This window comes from Pholcus phalangioides, unplaced genomic scaffold (genome assembly GCF_987345545.1).
Source record: "Pholcus phalangioides strain wild (caught in Gottingen) unplaced genomic scaffold, Ppha-v1.0 ptg000003l_1, whole genome shotgun sequence".
Classification (NCBI taxonomy): domain Eukaryota; kingdom Metazoa; phylum Arthropoda; class Arachnida; order Araneae; family Pholcidae; genus Pholcus; species Pholcus phalangioides.
Window position 1 is genome coordinate 10,515,487 of NW_028301596.1, and position 22,784 is coordinate 10,538,270.

At 35.3% G+C, this 22,784-nt stretch overlaps 1 protein-coding gene across 3 annotated transcripts in view; it reads left to right on the forward strand.

Annotated features, from left to right (window-relative positions):
• tup (LIM1_Isl and LIM2_Isl domain-containing protein tup) overlaps positions 1-22,784 on the forward strand; it is a 139,942-nt gene that overhangs the window by 99,247 nt on the left and 17,911 nt on the right. For 2 of the 3 annotated variants that reach the window (XM_089243995.1, XM_089243987.1), the window contains exons 5-6: positions 119-169; positions 15,970-16,167. In XM_089243995.1, coding sequence (XP_089100121.1) covers positions 119-169; positions 15,970-16,167 — 249 coding nt within the window. The remainder of the gene's footprint in view (positions 1-118; positions 170-15,969; positions 16,168-22,784) is intronic. The other variant, XM_089244004.1, reaches the window with a different exon arrangement.

The window sequence follows — 22,784 nt, forward strand, 5'->3', positions numbered from 1 at the left end:
ACTAATGTATCAACTAATTAGCTGATAGTCAATAATTGGCTCGGTGACGATTAGACAGAAAATTTTAACAAAAAATAAGTATAATTTCTTTTTTCTCGTTTTTTTTTATCGTTCACAGTTCATGATCGTCTCCATGTCCGAGTCCGATTCGTCACCGCAAGCTTCCCCGGTAGGGCCCTTTATATTTGATTTTTTTTTTGATTCTATTATTGTAGATTTATTTATTTTTCGAAACTCCTCATGTAGAAATTTTGCTTCGTTGATTTTTGGCAACACTTTGAATGAGACGATAATGAACTCATGAATAAAATTGGCATTTATATAAACTGGAATTTAATGAAATATACATGATATAGAGTAAAATTCATATACATAAATATTTGTTGATATAGTCTATGCGCGTGATATATTTGTGTTTTTCCAATTTCTTCCAGATTGAGGAAATTATTATACAGGGTGCATAGGTAACAGGGCGTATGACATTTTTCTGGCGAACCGTCGATTATAGAATTAGGAAAAAGTACTAAGAAATCACCAACGAAGAGAGAGAAGGTATCCAAATGACTAGTAGAACCCAGATACGTCATTCATGTTCCAAGGGGGTGCATAGTTATTAAAATAAAAATGTTTATTTCTTATACGGTCACTCTGTCTTGAAACCCCAATTAGATCGTGCAATTTTCACTGAGAAATTCGAATTCGAAAAACGGAGGAAATTCGGAAAAAAAAACAGGGTTGAACGGTTTTCCCACATTCAATGCAGTTTTTTAACAACTTTCTTCCATTTTTTGAATTCGAATATCAGTGAAAATTGTACTTAGTAACGTGGAATTTTTTTTTCGTTGGCATCACAGGAGAGAGACGGAGCAACTTTCTGACTGTGCACGGAGACTGTATAAAAAGTTATTTTTTGTTTTATTTCGATAACTATACAACCCCTTGCAACATGAATGACATATCTGAGCACTACACGTTATTTAGATACTTTTTCTGGACGTATGCGACCAACAGTGCACCAGAAAAATGCCGTACGCCTGTTGCTTATGCACCCTGCATGTTTCGAATAGCATACACCGTTATTCAGAATAAAAATTCAGCTGTGGATTTTAAAAGTAAAATATATAAAAAATATCAGCAAAAAGAAGGAAATTAAGAGAATCCTGCTTTTTTTTTTTAATTATTGTTTTTTTTCGAACTTCGCAGAAATATGGGATTTTAGCAGTTTTATATTTGAAACTGGGCAATTTATATACTGTATTTTATATTAATATATATGTTTATATATATGGTATTATTACAGCTACTTCATATTTAAGACATCTCATTTGTGAGTATTTCTCTGATAAAATCTGAAATTGGTCAGACGAGCCAAATTTTCGGACTTTCCCTCGTTCTACATTGAACGTACATATCAAGATGAAATGCAGGATAAAATTTCCATCAAGAACGCGAAACAAGCACAATTCTGACATCATAAATACGTTAGAGGCTGCGCATTCCGGCAGGTACCAATTTCTTAGAAATTCCGCAAAGGAATGTGCACGAGATGCACAATTATATATCGATAGCACGATCTGTAGCATTTCTATTGTTCACAGTCGCGGGAACAAAAATTCGTAAAAAAAATTTCTTCTAAACACCGCATACCTTGAAGATAGCCTTTTTAAACATTTTATCACAGGAGTCATTTGCTTCTAAAACTTAGTAATTCACGAAATAAATAATTATGATTCGTAAGTGATATGAGTATGTGAATGTATCTTAGCGTGTAGGACACTGTCATACGTCTTCTAAAGTAGTAGTTAAGGAATGCAATGTACAATGTTTTGATGTATGTTTGAGATGTCGCGTGTCTCCGATATATCTGTTGAAAAATGTTTTTACAGGAAAGCTGAGCACATTTACGCCAAAAGTGTAATATCCTATAGCTGGTCATTGGTATGGGCTAGAGCATTAGTTCTTTTGTAAACCCGGGCATAACCATTTATACCATTTGCAATGTTTCACCAAGGCCATAACTGCCCAAATTTTTCCATAAAGTAGGCATAAATGTCCGAATTCTCTCCAGAAAGTTCGCATAAATACCGAAATGTATTGTCAAGAACTGCCACTTTTAAAATTGCAACAAATAAACACGTCAGTCAATCTGTGACACCAAAAAAAAATGAGCTTATACCGGCGTCCCCATAGCAAAATTCTTCCAACCAGAACTATGCAAATTAAAAACACCACTAAAATAAAATCTCCATTAAATTCAAACCTTTAAATTCCTTTCAAAAATAAAATTTCATAAATTCCTAGAAAAAAATATATTTTTTCCAAAAAAAACTTATTTCCGGAAGAAACAATTTTTTTAGATAATTTTTTTATTCTGTACAGAATTGAAAAAAATATATAAAAAAACTCATTCTTTGAAGTTTCCAGAAATTCTTTTCCAGCTTTTATATATATAGCTAAAGGTTCAGAATCTGTTTTCAATTATTCAAGGTATCAAGCGAAGAAGATGAAAAAAAAAAACAAAAAAAAACGGGGATAATAATAATAAAAGAAGGGGCATCCTTCACAATCAATATCTATCTTGAAAGCAAACAGGATAAAGTAAAGAGAAAAAAAAAATATATTTTTTTTTCCTTTTTTTCCTGAAAGATGTGAAGAAGCTCTAGCGATACACTGATTGGAAGAAGAACTCATCAGGCTCTGATTTATTGATACAGTTTTCTGGAAAGAGAAATAAAAACGAAGAAAATAATAATAAGAAAAAGAAAACGTGTTTGCACTAAAGTCCATAAAAGTGGTTTTTTTTCCTCTTGCTCCGGGAAAAATAATTTTTCCTGTTTTTCCCGTAGTGTTTCTTAAGCTTTATATGTTCTGTAAAAATTCGTATACTTTAACGTTGTCTAAGGAAGAGGAAAACGGTATTATTCGTTTATTTCATGCGTTTTAATTATAAAGTTTTATAATCAGTTATATAGTTTTATAATCATAATTATAAAGTTTTATAATTAAGCAGTATAATTAAATATTTTATAACTATAAATATGCTTTCAATTATTATTGATGTATGTGATAACTTTTGTTGCCTCATAGTCATGTGTAGGATGGCCCATGAAGCGACATAAGTTATCACATACATTAATAATAATTGAAAACATATTTCAATATAGTTAAAATGTTTCATTATACTGCATAATTATAAAACTTTATAATTATAGCGCATGAAATAATTTTTTGTGAATTTTCAAAAAAATTCATTAAAAACAGATTGCGGGCATGATGAAATACCATGGCACCAAATGTAATTGAATAAAAATTGATTAAAAATAAAGGAAATTGTTCAATTCATGAAATGAAGCAGAAGGTTGAGATATTTCATTGACTCAATCTTATTTAAAATTAAAATTTTTAATCCCAAAATGTTTTTAAATTAAAATTTAATTTTAAATAAGACTGAGTTAATGAAATCTCAACATTTTGCTTCATTTCATGAATTGAAGTGTTTCCTTTATTTTTAATCAATTTAATTGATGTCATGGTATTTTATCATGCGTGCAAGCGGTGTTTAATGATTTTATTTTGAAAAATTATAAAAAATAAGTATCTAAGATATGTAAAACTTTATACCATCATAGGATAGTACAAACAATTAAGAACATGTATGAAAAATTTGGAATAAATCGCTGGTTAAATAGTATTTTTGATGATATTTCTATCAGCATAGTTTCTCACCATGTTAAAAGGTATGATACCCCTAAACCAAGACCCAGAAAATGTCAGGAAATCGTAGAGTCAGATTTCAGTCGCTTACATCTCGGTGAATTTTCAAATAATATCGGATAAATTTCGTTGAGTATACATGCGAATTTCGGTGATTGGCATATATTGATTAGGGACTGCATATAAAAGTTTTAATTTTAATTTATTTCCTAAAACTATTACTTCCCAAAGTTATCACAGCTAAATTTTCCTCTTTTTAATAATATATGTATTGTTATACGTCAAAATCAACCGTAGAATTTTCATTCTTCTCGAAAACTCTTCATGAAACATCCCGCGTGCTGTACCTTTTACTTTAAAACTCATCACCCCACATGTTTCAGTGGAATAAATATCCTCACATAGGCATACAACAGAGTACCTTCGTGCTAGAAAACACTGCTACCGCACACACACGCGCTCAATTTATATCTAAAGTCCATTTACAGGAAATCAAATACAGTATATACCTGAGAATGGGAGGGGAGCAAAGTACACACACACGTAAAAAAAAAAAAAATTATGGAATATCCACCATTTAGCCTAAAAGCAGCGCTAAAAACTCACATTCACGGGCAAATAGGTAACTACACAGGTAATGGACATTATAGGTGGTAAGTTCGGACGCGTAAGTTATAGCCTAGCCTATGTATGGACCGGGGTAATGGTGGGGGGCTCGATATACTGAGGGAAGAGAAAAAGGCAATCATTGGGAAGGTATTGGTGGGAAAGGAGAGAGAGAAAATGTTTTGAAAAGAGACTGGAGAGAGAGAGAGAGAGCGACAGAGAAAGACTAAGGCACTAAAGCCTCGCAATTTTATTGATCGCTAATAGGACCGTAAGCTTATTTAGTGGTGGCTTTTGGGCGCCGGGAGTTTTAGGAGAAAGAGGCTTAGGGTTGGGTTCACCCTAAAGCATCAGAAATAGCCTATATATATAGATATATATACTTCTATAGGGTACAGAAGAAAAAAAATGGCGGGAAAGTGGCGCAATGGGTAAAGGATTTCACGGGATTATCGATGAACAACCGAATACGACAATGGTTGATTTATACGTTAGTTTGGGATAACTGAAAGAGTGGGAATGAATAAAATGAGTGAAGAGATAGACTGAAATTCGTTTTACACACAAAAATGTACTGAAGTTCAAACCCACTGATATTTTATAATTCAATATAATTTCAGTTAATTGAACAATTTTGAAAAAAATGGATTGATAGATGAAAATTCATTAAACTGTCTGAAATAAATTTATGAAAAACTAAAAATGAATGAAATTGTAAATTACAAAACTGTGCATTATATATTTATTAATTTAGGGTCTTAATATCATTTATAATTTAGTCTTATATAATCAACATGTTCAGTATCACATGTTTCGGAATTATTTGAAAGTTAAAAATAACTGACATTTTATTACAGCTAATAACAAATCGCTCGAATTTCAGATTCATATATCTTTTGAAAAGAAAAATTAATAGGCGCAAATTCATATGCAGTCGTATCCCGTTATAGTGAAACTCTCGTTTTAAACGAACACTCTTCTAATCCCCAGATAACCTTTAATTCCGTTACGACAAAGTATTTTCTCCAGGCTCTAGGAGTTCGTTATAATGGGATTCACTGTATTACCATTACATCCCCATTACTTTACATACGGGATGAAGCGAAACAATTATATTTTAATTATTAGATCTCTCACATATTTTAAATTATATAGAAGGAAATTAATTTAACTTTCTATTAAATGTTCTACTCATTCGAACAAATTCCAAAAGATCTGAACATTGCTAAAAGAAAAAAAAATCACAAGTTGTAAAGAAAATTCAAAAGGTTGTAGGGTATAAGGGGCTGCTGAATTCAAAACTGGTGCTGGTTTTGCGGAATTGACTCTAGTTTTTGAGATAATGAATGCTCTCAACATTTCAATGTACTCTGCAGCCACCAATTTTTGCATCGAATTTTTTCTTTTGATTTTTAATTCATTTTCCTATTTTATTCACTGTATTATCACATTTAAATCGTTATCAGACATCAGTGGTCTGTGCGTACTGATCTTGAGAGGGTGAACTCTCTCTCTTCCCCTACTGGGACAAAAAATAGCATACCTCGTTTTATTTACTTGTTAAGTACATAGGGATCAAGGAAACATTTATTTTCTGGATATTATGCTGAAGTGAACTCGGAAACCAAAGCCATCTTGTCTCCGCCGGGGACACATAGGGATCATTAGCAAAAAAAGTGAAATGGCATTTAAGAGAAATGCTCACTGTAGGGTACAGCGAATGTTATCGGAGAGCCTTTTTGACTGATAGAGAAATATGCCTCCCAACACTTCACACGATACTTGGCTTAGTAAAGCAATTCGTTAGGGCACTCGAAATAAGGGTGGTGAGTGCTCATCGAACATTTAAAAAAAAATTCTGAACTAACAGTGAAAAGCTAAAAAATCTCAAAGGCCAATAGATATTCGGAATCAGCACCCCAAAATCAATGAAATATACATGTATTTTTCAATGATTTACATTTCCCACAATTTCAGTGTGATTTGTATGCTGCTTATGTATTGCGATTGAAATTTAATTTTCACTTTTAATCTTAAAAAACTAGAGCCAGTTCTGACAAAACCGATGCCAGATTCGGAATCCCAGAGTCCTAAAATTACTGAAATATCTTTATTTTATATAAAAAATCAGTGTTGAGCAGTGTAATCAATATATTCAGTATCATATGTTCAAAAGCTAAAAATAAGTGAAATTTTATTACAGCTAATAATGAACCGCTCGAGATTTCAGATTCATAAAACTTATTAAAAAAATATTTGATCAAAAATCATAAATTCTACACATCAAATTTGCATTAAAGTTATTTTTCATATGGGATGAAATAGCTAATTCAGAGAACCAACCATAATTTATCAGCACTTGCAACAATCTCCATTAATTTATTATAAGTTACAAAATATATGAAAGATATTAATTTAATATTTATCATGTTTTATGAATTCGAACGAATTAAAAAAAAATATATGTATATACTATATATTAATTTAGCAAATTGAAGTACCATGGTGCAGTTTATGCGTTTAAACTTGTCAATTTCAGAAATATTCTGCCACAAAGAAATAAAAAAATTGTCACTAGGTGACACTGTGAAATCTTGTTTCTTGATAATAAGCAAATACAGGGCATCCATAATTAAAAGACCCTATTTTAAAGTAGCCTATATGTGAAAGCAGTCATAAGAAAAGTGTGCAATTTTCTGGAGGACTTCACAACATGAAGTGATGGGAATTTGTTTCGAGGGGATTAGTAGCACATGTCGTCACCAGAGGGTGTTTCACTCTGAATACCTGTAGCGAATGTAAATTTAAGTGATGTCACGCAGCAGCTGTTATAAAACCTAGAAACATTCGCGGAAATCTTGTTTCTCAATGTGTTTGCTGCTCTCAATGACGATATTTACGAGAACGCGCTTTTTTGGTGAAATTGTTTTACCAAAACATCAATTCCGCAGTAACTGCTTCATGGAAATATCGGACTTAGAAGAGGATTCGAAAAAGTCCAATGAATATTAAAAATTTTCGTAGTATGATAACGAAATTTTAGAGGTTCCGTTGCATTCACCAAAAGTGACGGTATGGTGTGGATTTACTGCATCATTTATTTTTGGTTGCTACTTCTAAGAGGAGTTACGTTCTGCAGGTCCAGTCCAGTGACATGTTCGACCAACGGGAAGCGATATGCATTGCTGTTGCAGAACGAAATTATTCCGGCTCTGCAAGCACATCATTGCCTTGCAGACACAATCTTTATGCAAGATGGAGCTCCTCCACACATTGCAGTGTGTGTTAAGAATGTCCTTAGAACACATTTTACAGAAGAACGTGTCATCAGCCGGCACTTCCCTAATCTATGGCCTGCCCGGACCTTAATCCATGCGGTTTTTGGCTTTGGGGGCATTTGAAACGCCTGGTAAGTCGTGACAATCCAAGAACTTTACCTAACCCTAAAGGCAGCATTTCACGCAACATGCTGAACATTTCCCCGTACACACTTCCGTCATGCCATCTTGCGACTTCACATGGTATCTCATGATGACCATCATGTGGAACATGTTTTGTTGCAGAAAAAATTGTAAGTGTTTAACAATTGTTGAAATTGTAAACGTTTGCCTAACTGTGCCATTTCTAAATAAAATGGCCTCTGCTGGTGACATGTGCATAATCCAACACCGAAACAAATTTCCATCACTTCAGGAAGTTCTCAACAAAATTACACAATTTTCAGATGACTGGTTTCGCCTGTAGGCTATTTTAAAATAGGGTCTTTTAATTATGGATGCCCTGTATATGTAATTGAACATTTCCAAAAATAGATTGATAGATATAAATTCATTTTACCGACTGAAATAACGAATAAAAAAGAAATTATAAATTAATGAAATTAATTACAAAAATGTATTGATTTTTTATTTAATCTTTTAGGCCAATAACACAGTTATACATATACAGTCGAATCCCGTTTTAACGAATACCGTTATAGCGAAAATCTCGTTTTAACGAACACTTTTCTAATCCCCAGATAAGTTTGCATAGGAAAAATGCAAAACCCTGGAATTCCTTAATAACGAAATTTCGTTAAAACGAAGCAATTTCTTCGGTCTCTTGGAGTTCGTTATAACAGGATTCGACTGTATATATAAAACCAAGTTGCGACTGGAATTTTGACGGTTGTAGGGTACGCTATGCCTGGGGCGGCCTCATGTCCATAGGGAGTCTACATGATGAGATCAATTATTATTACGAATTTCGAGTTTTAGTATGTAAGTATGGTAGTTGAGTTCACATACTTCCAGGTAAGTATGAGGACCCCATGGGCTCACTATATCCGAGAACCCATGATGGTGAGACGGCCATGCATGCGGACCCATGGTGACATTTCGGGAGCGGTTATTTGTTATGTATGTTCATTGAATCGTTTTGTATTGTACGCAGACCTACTTTTCTCATATACAGTCGAATCCCGTTATAACGAACTCCAAGAGACCGGAGAAATCACTTCGTTATAAAGGAATTCCAGTTTTTTTTTTTGCACTGTTCCTACGGAAACTTATTTGGGGGGGGATTAGAAACGTGTTCGTTAAAACGAGATTTTCGCTATTCGTTAAAACGGGATTCGACTGTAATTGGTACTTGGAAGGGATGAGCAATCCCACCCTCTTTTTAAAACTGTGCCTTTCCCTGGGATCTACAGATTAATCATATTTATAAAAAAATTTGTTCATTATAAATTTCGTTTTCACTAAATTCAACTCGATAACTACAAGTGATGGATAAGGGTAAAGGGTTACTGAGTAAGACAGGGAAACCACGAGAAAAAATATGGTTCAAAAACGGGTTATATGGACTGAATGAGGTTGAGCATCTTTGGCATCCACCAGCACCTCCTAGAGATATAAGGCCTCTGCACTGTTTGCCATAAACATCATTCAGGCTACCTAGCATGTTTGCCACACTTTGAAACACAGCATCCTATTTAGTTTCTTCTTATTTTGGCGGACAATCTTCCTGATTGGCTCACAAATACCGCATAGTGATTGGATGTCGGGCGTACAAATCGCCAATCCTGAGCCCGATCATTTCTTTTCCCCACAACGGCACGAGCGGGGATTTTTTTTCTCCTGAATATTGTGGGGGAAAATGGACTACTTACTGACGTCATAAGCAGACTGCGGAGGAGTTCTATCTCTAGAAGGTGCTGTGTGAACTCCCTACTGAGACATCAAAACGTACACATAAGAAATTCTTCGTTTTATTTATTAGTTAAGAACGTAGAAAAAAAAAGTGAAATGACATTTTAGAGAAATGCTCACTGTAGGTACAGCGAATGCTATCAGAGAGCCATTGGTTGAGAGAAGACATATGCTCCCAATGATAAAACCAATGCAGATTCGGAATCAGTACCCAAAAATCACTGAAATATCTCTGGCAATAAAATCGGTGTTGAGCAGTAAAATCAATGTATTTAGTATCGTGTGTTCAAAAATTGTTTAAAAGTTTGAAATAAATGTTTTATTAAAGCAAAAGTGTTAATCAAACAATATTTCAGATTCGTAAAACTTTTAAAGGAAAATTTGATTAATAGACACAAATTTATGCATTGAAAATACGTTCCCATTAATTGTTAATGGGGTTAAATAACGATATACTTATGAAGAAATTGGAAACACGTTTAAATTATAAAAATTACTAAATATATCAAAATCCTTAATTTCGTCTTCCATTAATGTTCTATAAATTTTGACAAATAAAAAAAAACAAAAGATTCTTAAATTGGCGAGATTTTAGCACTTGAAATTTGTCAAGTAGTTTCTTTTTTCTGACACAAGAAAAAAATTAGTCGAAATTATTGCCGGTAGGTAGTACTGCATAGTTTCTTGATAAGCAAATTTTTGTAGCACCCTTTAAAAGACCACGAGAATCAACAAATAAACTAGATTTGAATGTAAAAGTTTGATAAAAGATCTTTTACGAAACTTGAAAAAAAAAAAAAAAAAAAAACACCAATAAGCCTACAGATTACATTCGCTCGGATGTAACCGAGCAATCCCAGCCTTATAAACAAATTTTTCCTAGATATTAGTGGATGCGAATTAAATTGAAGCTCTGTTGCATTATTGTGTCTTTTTCTGGGCCATAACTGCGGGGGGAGGGGGGTTACCCCGAGCTGCAAAATTTAGGGGCGGCAGTTTTAGGTGAGAACAAAGAACACCATTACAAATTCATAAAAGAAACCTCTATATTAATAACAAATTCTGAAATTAGTTCAAATATTAAGAATAAATTAAATTTTATTGTAGCTAATAATAAACCGCTCAAAATTGCTGTTAATTAATATATTCAGTATTACATGTTCAAAAATTAAAATTAACTAAAATTTGTTTTATGTAATTTTATGTAAAATATTTAGGGGAGCGGGGTAGCGGCTCCTACGAATTCTTACACAATTACAATATATGCTTAAACAGTGAAGCAAAAAATAATGATTTCAAAATCAATGAAAATTTAGAAGCAATGAAATTAGTAATATCAGAGAATCATTGAGAGAGAAATCAATAATTTGAGAATCAATGGCAGAAATTACAAAAGAATTAATTGGGATATGAGTGAAAGGAATCACGAATAAACTAATTTAAGAACCAATGAAAGAAATCACGAAAGAACCACCCGAAATTTCAGACGAAAAAAAAATCAGATAAATAGGCACAAATTTATATTTTTGATACGAGTTCAAATAAGAAATTTAGAAAAAATTTAAAATCAACGAAAATTGAATTAAAAAAAATAATTTAAATTTCAATTAATCCATGCTTATATATTTATCAGTTTATTCAAGTTACATTCAATTTCATGTTTTCGAATATTCTCGAAAAATCATAAACAGCTAAAATTTTAATGAAGCTAATGAAACTTTAACTAAAATATTAAAAATTTAATCAATGAAAATCACTCGTAATTTCATATTCATAAAATTAAAAATATTTTAATTTCAGTTTCTATCCAAAAAAAATTCCTAAAATAATTTTAAAAAAATTATATTCTCTATGAAAAACTATACATCTCTAAAAAAAAGAAATTACGTTACAAGAGATAATAATGAGAGAGAAAAAAATGATGGGGGAAAATAAGTCAATTAACTTTTGAAGATAAGTTTTTAATGAGATTTCCAAGTTCGCTTTCTCTCCGTAAAGTTTTACGTAATTTTCGTTTCCTAAAGAGAGAGAATAAGAGAGGAAAAAAAAGAGAAAGTTTGCGCAAACATCTCTTGCTCTCTCTAAATTTAATCTCGTTCTCTTTAAGATAATTTACTAATTAATATAACTTGTACTAAAAGGTGTGTAGAGCATTTTCCCGTTCTCTCTCTCTCCCCCCATAACTCGGTCTCTTTACTAATGCGTTGCAATTAGTGCCTTAAAAATGTGGTTAGGCCTCCCTCATGGGATATATGGTTACACAGTCGTGCTTTTATACAGCGTTTCATGTAAAAACTGATTAAAATAGAAAAATATATATATAAATTTTTGTTTTTGCTACTCGTTTACCACTTTACGTACAAGAAATTCAATTATACATAAAGTTTTAACACGTTCTCTATTTTTTTTTTTTAGCGAATGCTTTCGAATTTATCACTTCGTGAAATGTGGAATTGGAAAATACATGTTTTCCCCCTCTGAATTTATGTAATGAAATAATTTCTGCAGTTAAATTCATTCAATTTTTTTTCATGGATACAGTAGACTCTCGGTAATGTGCTAATTTGGTCCGTCCAGTAGTCCGGCGTTAATGAGCTGGTTTTCTTCGAGTATTTGAGAGAAAAATATGTCATTGCGCAGGAGTTTATGCAGTTGACGCTGGATATAACGACCCCATTCGTCCTGTCAAAAACCGATGTTATATTGGGAGAGTCGTTATATTGAAAATGAAACATATATTATAGTTGTTCAATGAAAACACTTGTGACATCCTGCCTGTCGTTGTAATGGAATGGTCGTTATAACGAGTGTCGAATGTATTATTAAAATTTGTCTTTTTCAATTGACTTCAATTATGGGAATATCCCATAAAATACGGGTCATATGGTCACCCTTTACATACCAGTTTCTAGCCCACAAACGTCAGAAATACCTCACATCTGGTCTTCATATCCGCGGACTGAACAAATAGTGCACCCCTGGTCTTGAGGAATTGTAACGTCACTAATAGTTTCGTTCTTATCCGCAGCAGACATTTTCAATGCAAAAGAAAGTCGATATGATTTGGCCTCTCCAAAGATGACTGATTTGTTTGGATAAAATATTCGAAAGTCAAGATATAATTGCACTGGACAGCGGTTCTCCAGTCTGCAATCTTTTTACCTCGACGACGAAAGTCTTACATTCTTCTGTCATGACAGCTTACTACTGAATTATTTGTAAATACTTGATGGCATCGAGAGTGTGAGGTAGCTTCCATCACCATGAGAACATCTCGTTCATATTATATGCTAATCCGGCGACAGAATCTTCTCTTCGTTACTCCCTCAAGTCCTTAAAAATTCAATATCATCGCAAAACTGACCTCTCTCAAAGCTTCTGACCACTCTCTTTCTCCATCATCTCTGCTCTCTCTCTCTCTCTCTCTTTCTCTCCGTATGTCCTTTTCCTCGCGATACGATACGATATCATCTCTGGCTAATGGACAGAGCAGGTAATGGAAGCTGCATTTATACATCTATATGTGTACACATGTGTACACCGAGCATGGACTTTGGAAAGGTTACATAGAAGCTTAAGGATGGTTGGAGTCGGTGGACGGGATGGGACTCAGATTGGCTTTTACCGACTTCCCCGGGAATATTAACTAGAAACACGCGTTTAGTGGAGTGAGTTGAAATCGGCTCCCTCTCGGCTTTGATACTGTCCGAGAGTTGTCAGGGGCTTTGGGAATGTCCAAAGATTCCGATCGATTCAGCTCAAAATATTCCAGGAAGTTCTTGGAAGGCGGTACATTCATGAACATAATGCACGGGTTTTCTCTTCCCGATCGGTAGAAAGTAATTCTTTTGTTGGACGGACATTAGTTTGCACTGTTTAATGGAATGGCAACAGTTTTTTAAATCCAATATTCGACGCAATGGCCTCCTGAGATTAGGCTCATTCCATATAATGGGGCTTATATATTTCGGTTATGTGTTACGACAGTGTCATTTGGTATGCCGGACACGTTGCAATTTTTAAAGCATGGAATTAATTTGTTAATGATTATAAGAAAGTTGTGTGAAGTTCGGTCCACAGACTGTGCAGGCGAATCGCTTATACAAGGTTTTCAAAAAGTGGTTCCCTCGTGCAGAGGTTCTCAACCTTTTGTTACCCGTAGCTCCTCAGGATATTTTAGTACATATTTTCACCCACAAAACACATACTTATAAAATAACAACTTCAATGCATAAATAGGCGCACAACAGATCAAAACCTCCAGCTAACAGCGACGGCCGTAATAAATGTTTGCGACGCACACTTTGAGAAACATTGCACTAGATTGTTACTTGTTACTTAAAAGTCTGAAAATGATATTAGAATAAGAATGACAATACATTCGACTCCCGTTATATCGACCATACGCTACAGTGACAGTTCCGTTACAACAACTGACTGGTACGATAAGTTCCGAATGTTTTCATTATATGTTTGAATTTTTTTAGCTTTTACTGTCATATGAATTTCAATTTTTATGTCCGAAACATATGGCATATTTTATTGCTATCATGATAACAATATATAGGGTGCCCTGTAAGTGTGCTAGCACGGCCTTTATCTCATCAATCTCCGTCGTAGAGGCATGAATCCAATTTAAAAAATGCTTAAAGGGCATTTAAAAATTACCCTAAAATTATTCGAGTGAAAGTACAGTGCGAAACAAAACAATCTAAATTTTATAGGGTCTTCCCCTGTGCTCTAACTTCCAGTTAGAAAATTCATGACCTGTTTCTCCTGATGCCAACAAAAAAAAAACTCCACTTTTCTAAGCGGAATATTTACAGATACATTCAAATTCAAAAAACGGAGGAAATTTTGAAAAAAAACTGGGTAAAATGGACTTTTTTCGCATTTACTGCTGTTCTGTCCCAAATTTCCTGCGTTTCTCGAATTCGAATATATCTGTGAATATTCCGCTTAGAAAAGTGGAATTTTTTTTTTGTTGGCGTCAGGAGAAACAGGTCATGAACTTTCTAACTGGAAATTAGAGCACAGGAAGACCGTATGAAAATTTAGATTTCTTTTAATTTGTTACACACTGTATTTTCACTCTCAAAACTGGTACAGGGTAATTTTTGAACGCCTGTTGGCCGTTTTTTAAATTGGAATCATACCTCTACGACGAACGGTTCATGAGATAAAGGTCGAGCTAGCACTTACAGGGCATCGTATATGTGACTGCCAAAGCCCGAAATCGACCAGTTGCCTCGGCCCATGTCTGAAATTCGGGCTATGGCCGGCCGGTTCTGGACATATGGCGATGTGGCCTGGGTATCTTTCGGTTTGACGGCAAGTTCTGGAAATCCTTGTCCAAAGAGCAGGCATGATTCGGGATTATCGATAAGTTGGCGTTTTTTTTTTGTGATATGGTCATTATGTTTATTTATAATTATGGTTAGCTATGTCAATCCTAACGATCAAAGGAATCAGAATATCGATATTTTAGGGGATTAATATCGGTATTTTTAGGATCGCTAGCCACTTCGCGTACTGACTAATTTCGGGCAATGGCAGTAACGTACAGTATGATTTTGCATAGCAACTACTAGGAAATTGCTTCTGTGCAAACATATTTTACAGAAACAAGTGATTTAAGCTGGCATTGCGCTATAAAAATTTTATTAAAGTTCTTTTATGAAACTTGAAAAATGCAACCAATAAGTGTATCGGTTACATTCGAGAAAAATAATTTTTTTCAAGTTTTGCAAAAAATATTTTATTAAACTTTCATAGTATATATAATATATCGGCCTTTTTTTCATTTCATTTCCTCACGAAATTTCAGTTAAATTACAATCTCGTATGAGAACTCATGTGAAATGTTGAACATTTCCTATGGGATATGTCTAGGTAAAAAATCTCGTATGAAAAGCTCCCTCGTTAAAAATCTCGCAAGCGAAAAATCTCGAATGGAAACTCACACTGGCTACAAAACCACGTGGAAACCCACAATGTGCAATATTTCGAATGGGAACTTGCTGGTTAAAAAACCCACGCATATCAGCCCCCATATTAAAAAATCATGTCACGCAAGAAAGAGGTACGAGTATTATAAGGCTTTGTATAGATGACATTTTAGCATTAAAATCAAACTGAAATTTATCAAGGATCAATGTCGCGCGCGCACGTGTGTGTGTGATAATCTTTATAAATAACTTCTCATGCAAAGATGTCTGACCAAAAAATAAGACTCATAACTTGGTAATGATAAAATACGAATATATCTCGCAATTCAAGGTTTTACTCACACAACATAGAGGACTTGATTGACAAAACCTCTATCGCTCGGCAATAATTAATCAATTTAATCCTATAAGTGACTAATTTTTACATTTTATCAATATGCTGTTGATGAAAATTTTAACATTTTCATTGTCGAATGCTAACCAATGCAAATTCTTTTTCTGATAATTCGTAGGATGGTAGGCAGCTTAGCTTGGGCTCAATGCGTGGAGTTCCGATGGTGGCGTCCAGTCCAGTCAGGCACGAAAGTCCCATACAAATTAATCCGATCGAAGTCCAGACGTACCAACCACCATGGAAAACGCTTACCGAATTCGCCATGCAACCCGACATCGACCCGACAGCTCCTCATTTCCAGCAGATCGTCAATCAGGTATGTAGCAATCTCAAAGCCATCTCAAAAACTCATAATTATTGTCTTTGATTGAAGACTACACTCATATTAAAAGCTATGGCGCTCACCCGGCAAGCGAGAGAGGATGTGGGTTCGATTCCCCGCAAGGGCAGTGGAATTTTCTTTCTTTCCTCAACTCATCTTCGCATCGGCAAAAGTTGTTAAAAATCTTCGTATACTCATATTAGCTATTGACGTGATTATGATATTGATTGGCTCCTTAATTTCTTTAAATAGACTTTACTACTTGCTGGGTGTGGACTGTGGTGTTATGATATGCTTATGGGGGACGGCGTGGGTGTACCATGTGTACAAGGAGATTGACCTTATTACAAAAAAAATCAAAATAATTTTACTCAGAAACCAATTTAATGAGTGACTTTTTCACGTCACTCGCAGAAGGTATTCAGCATTTGTACGAACCTGAAAAATTATTCAAATTTACGCATCACTCGAAACATTTCCTTAGATTTTATACGCCCCTCGAAGAAGCTGCTTATCCTTTATACGACCCCCGAAGAATTTTTCCAGCTTTTTCTCGTCCCTCGCAGACGATATTCATATTCAGCTTTCATACGAACTTTAAGGAATACATTCAGTTTTCACACGACCCTGAAAGACATTCATCTTTTGAACGACATCCTCAGAAGTAATTACTCGGAATTTATATGTCCATCAAAGAAGTTATTGAGCATTTGTATTATCTCGAAGAGCAGTTATTCGGCTTTAATACATTCGTCGAATAGAATGTTCTCTTTTCACACTACCCCCGAAATATTTATTCAGCTTCATACGACCACAAAAAAAGTTATTCAGCTTCATACGACCCTAAAAGAATTTATTCAGCTTTATACGAACCTCGAATTAGTTATTCAGCTTTATACAAGCAGAAAAGCTATTTAGTTTTTCAAGTCCCTTGCAGATGGTACTCAGCTTTCATACGACCATCGAAGAACACATTCTGCTTTGAACGACCCTATAACAATATATGTTAAGATTTTATGCCACTAACTTATTACATGGTCACAAAAGCAATCTTGAATGAAAGTTATTCAGCTTCACACACGACCCTAAAAGAATTATTTAACTTTATACGAACCTCGAATAAGTTACTAAGCTTTATACAAGCGAAGAAGTTATTCAGTTTTCCACGTCCCTCGCGGATGGTATTCAGCTTTGAACGACCCTATAAGAATGTAATAAATTTTTATACGACCCTATAAAATGATTACACTGCCACAAAAGTGATCTTGAATGAAAATTTTCAGCCCTAAATTTTCACTTGAAATTTTCTACACTCATGGGCTAAGAAAAAATGCCGAATGACGCAATTTGTGTCACTCAATATCAAACCGGGAGTTTGACAATTCGATAGAAGCAGCAAAATTTATTTCACCTATGATGGGAAATAATCGGGAATTATTTCATAATGTAAAAGTGCGTCCATCCATCAATCAATCAATCAATTTTCTCGGTGATCTCTTGCGTATTCTTGACGCTTACTATTGGGAAAGAAACTAAATGCGGATAACAGACAATCTCGACGGTACCGGTGATATGTATCCTGAGAAAAGAAGAAAAAATAAGCAAAAGAAGTATGCGCGCAAGAAGAGAGAGAGAGAGAGAGAGAGCTATAGCTAGGCTCTGCTTCCTTTGACGGTACTGTCTTCAGATAGTGAGTTGACAGTCTTAATGAAAGAAGAGATAGGAATAAAGAATAAGAAGTAGAGAAACTGAAGAGAAAATGAAAAGAAAAATGTGTGGTAGAGAAATAAATGGGCGGAAGAAAAAGTGAAGCAGATACTGCAAACTGCCATGTAGGCGCCATCAATAGTTTGAGCTGAGACTAACGTTGTCTACCGTTAGGAGGGATGCGAGACTCCTTCAGGATAAAGTTATCTCCTGAAAAAGAAAAAAGGTTGAAGATGTTGTAAAAAACAGAAAATGAAGATTGTATAGAAACTTTTTTGCCTATGTCTGCGAGAAAAATCTCCAAGACGTTTGATGGATTCAAAAGCGTAATGTCTAGTCCGCATATAATCGACTAGATGTGATTTTCCGTATATGTTTTGGCGTTTGTTCCGATCTATTTAGCCATATTATTAGCTGCCTAAACTTTGATTCTCCTGCCGAGTCTGATTCCAGCTGCCACTGATCCATTTCAGTTTGGAAGAATGTCCAACGGTGAGGTATAGGGGAAAACAACTTGCTGAAAGATGTCTGTGATTGTTAATGATTGGTGATTTTGAAATCGGAGACGCATGCATTTATAGTTTTGCCGCCTGTGGGTTAAACGAATTTTGCCGCCCTTCTAGTCTAATGTTGTTGACTATTCTTCCCTCCAGTTCGCTACCCTTTGCCATAGATAGATAGATAGATAGAATCGCTCACAACCCCGGACTGATTCAAAACACCTTACTTCCGTTACCTCAAAAGAGGTAGAGTTGTGTCTGAAAAGTTAGCAAATATGTATTGCCCTTTGCTATAGCCCGGTTGGTCCCTCCCCCACTCCTGCAAGTACATCTGTGTCTCTGGGGTCACTCTTTTAGTCATTCACATGCTTGCACACTGTTTTGGTCTCTCACAGCTTAGACTGTTTTGGTCTCTCACAGCTTAGACTGTTTTGGTCTCTCACAGCTTAGACTGTTTTGGTCTCTCACAGCTTAGACTGTTTGGTCTCTCACAGCTTAGACTGTTTTGGTCTCTCACAGCTTAGACTGTTTTGGTCTTTCTCACGCTTATACACTGTTTTGGTCACTCACATACTTGAACGCTCTCTGTCACTCACTGACCTAGTTCCGCACTCTGTAGGTCACCAGTTTGGTCATTCACAAGATTTCTCACTTTCTAGGGCACTTATTGACCTAGTCCCTTGCTATTTGGCAGAGGTGGATTTATTGAGGGTTGTACAAATTTCACCGCCCCTCTCCCATTCTTCTAAATTTTCTTGGCAACCAACTCCTTAAATCTGCTGCCCCTAGCCCCTCTAAACGTGCCACCCTGGGCTACAGGCCGCCAAGTGCCCCTCCCCCACTCCCCAAATACGCGACTGTTCAAAATTAAAAATGACTCCATGGTGAGGTGAGCACCCAATCTCCGGATTCTTGAGATTTTATGATGAAAACTGTGATTATACGATTCATTAGCTTTTTTCTCTATCTTTTTTGCTTTTGTTGAACCCTCGGAATTCCACGATCGGAAATGTATGCTGATTTCTGAGAGATGACACTCTTTTTAATGAGACGTCAAAATTTTCTGATCTCGAAAACATGTCTGCACAGTCAATTAGAGACCTGATCTTTCGATTAATGAGATCTTGGTATTGAAACTGTATCTGCACTATAAGACCATCAGCTTTTCTACCTTTTACCCTTTTGGAACCCTTTGAAATTATATCCATGTTCCTGAGACTACCTTCATTACATAGCAAGCATCTTCCATGTCACTCATGAAGAATGTCAATAGACATTCGACCGTGTAAGAAAATAAAGTTGGGTGTGGGGAGGGGGGTTGGTATGGATGGTTTCTGTCGGAAAAAAGACATTTTACTAGCTCCCCTCACTCCGTGACACCGCATCCCCTGGCCATAGGAGAGTGTATATTTCGCACACGAACGCCAGTTTTGTGACATCACAGTTCAAGCTCTTAATTGACTGCGTTGTCATAGCGCAGAAAAATACATCCAGAACGTTTCACTTTTTTTCTTTCCACTTTTCTTTGTGTGTACTATTCTTTTGTAGACGTTTATCATCACATAAAAATTAGTCACGATAAAAAGCCCCTGCCACCCTCTGATTTAGCAACAGCCCCGATTATCGACAGAAATTTTTAGTGAACAAATCTGCCATACATGGGATTTACAGCCGGTTCAATTACGATTCTGTATGACGCCAAACTCGTTAGAATTCTACGGGGTGGATGGCGTCTTGGGTGTTGAAGCAGTGCCGTCTAAATGCATGGTCCCACCCGGGCACGGCCCGGTGGCCTCAAGAGAAGAGGAGCCTCACAAAAAAGAGATCAGGTAGAAATTTCCTACAATTTACCAGGTAGGGCCTCAAAAAAACCACTTGGCCCGGTGGCCCATGATGCTCTTAAGGCGGCCCTGGGTTTAAGGAGTCAATTAGATCAAGTGGGTCAAGTTTAAGGGGAGGATAAGGTTTAAGAAAGATAAGGGGTCAACAAGATCAATCCTATTTAAAATTAAAGTTAAAATTTCTAAATTCAACTTTAAATAATGAAAATTAAATTTAACTGATGTGAATCTAGTCATATTGAACCTAAAATTTCACTTCTATCACATGAAATTCAACGAAATTTTTTTTTAATTATTAAATAGTTCATAAATATTATGCAAAATATTTTCATCCCGAATTAAAGTATATTTCGGGAAAAGGCGGGACATTTTCCGAAGAAAACATCAGGAAAGAGCAAAATTACGTCATGTAAACGGTCATATTATCACCGTAATTAGAATAAATGATACGGGAAAACAACAAAGAAATGTGCCGCTATATCGCAAGTTACAGCGTTTTCACTGACGTTATAAGCAAGGTTCATCAATATTATTCTCTACGGGTCTCGACCAAGACTGCCAATTATTTGCGTTATAACCGAGTTAATTATTCAATGGCTATTGAATACTTTTCCTTGCGGGACCCTCAGGAATGTCTCAAGAAACAAGGCTGAAAAAAAAAAAAAGCTGCTATACATAATTTGAATTCATCAGTGTCTGCAACTGGTTATAAACCAGTGAATGTTGATGAGCGAGAGTCATTTCCATTAACTCGGTAGATATCTTCATAAAATCATCAGCCGTTACTGCATTATACTTTTTGTTGAATGGCGTCTGACTATCCTTCAAAGCACGACAGACAGAAGAGAAAAAAAAATCATTGATGTGCCAATTAAAACAGCGATGGTAGCAAAAATCCAGAGATGCTGCTATTTAGCAACCTGTCGCAGGTAGGTGCAGACACAGTCGTTCCCGACACGATAATAACGCAATAAAACAGCGGGCTTCTTGCTCTGGCTCGTCCCCGCGGACCACCTTCGAAGAAATAGAGCAGGCAGAGCCCATGAGGGAAAGCCCGGGAGGGGGTTCCGATGATAAGATCTCGAGTCCGAGACGGGACAAATTTTCTCAGAAACTATCGCTGTAGGGTCCGTTCTTGAACCGAAAAAGTAAAAAAAAGAGCCTCTTCCACACATAGGATTGTCGATTTTGATAGCCACTGGCAGTAGCCATTCCCTCTTCCCAAGGATTAGTCAGGGACATTTATTTTACATCACACTGTAATTTAACGATAACGAACGTCACAGAGGTGCCAATGAGATAAGCAAATGACATATCTTGGAGACATAACGTCAGAACGGCGTACCTGTAAAAAAAAACCGGTCAAAGTCTATTATACCGACATCGAAGATTCTGCGAAATAGTGTCGTTATAACCGAGGTTGACGTCTCCTTGACGGAAAGTATAATCCTATGCAACCAAATAAAATGTGAATGCAGTTATTTTATTATGATTAAGTTGACCATATTCCGTCGAGAAAAACACGGAAAATTCAGATTTTAAATATCGTCAAATATCGGTGAAATCGTCAAATATTCCTTAGAGAATGATGAGAAACGTATCAGCAAATGTATTTCACGAAAAAAATACATGATATGTATATTTATAGTCATGTTCATTTTAGTACAATTTATAAATTATGATCATCCCTGATTCTAGCGAAAATCATAAATTAACAATAAGCTTCATTTAAAAAAAACGGGACATTTTGTCTTTAAATAAAGTTGGAAAATACGAGATATAATGAAAAAATACGAGAACACATATGTATCCAAAAAAAAAGGGGACATGTCAATTAGTAAGTTTGAGCGTCAAACATATAATAAATGACTTTTTTTCAACATTAGATATCAATAGCAAAACAGACAAGCATTGCGTCGATGCAATTGAGCTCCTATTTTGGAAATTTCTTTGAAAAACGCTATAAAAATGGAAGCGAGAGCGACGAAAAAATGTCGTTATATCCGAGGCCGTTACGTTTTCATTGTTAAAGTTCGTTAAAATTATTCTCTGTAGGAATCGGCGATAACTTTCAGGTGTCGCAGTTATCATTATCCTCTGTTGGAATCAGCGGTGATCATCAGGGGCCACAATTTACATCATTCTCTATGGTAGTGGTTCTCAAACTTTTTTCACAGCCTGCTTTTTATTTTCCAGATAGTGCGCGCTCTGTCTTTAATTTCATCTGTACAGACCTGTGTTTCTATGCACAAAGAATTTCAATATCTTGAAAAAAATACCATGCTATCTCATAAATAATATGGGAAATTTTTTTTCTTCGTAGCACAAACCCTGTATACACGGAAAGATCCTCAGCAATGTTTGCCTATCTATTGAATTTATATGCGTGTGTGATTCACGCATATAAATTCAATTTTATTTCTGCGAATTTTGTTGAGTGAAAATACTTCTACAAATTTTAGATTTTTTAAATACAGTTATTTTTGTTTCTCAGAAGGAAAGAAAAACCCCCTCTTTTCATAAAATTATTTCTTAAAATTTTGGAGAGGAGTTAAATTACTCT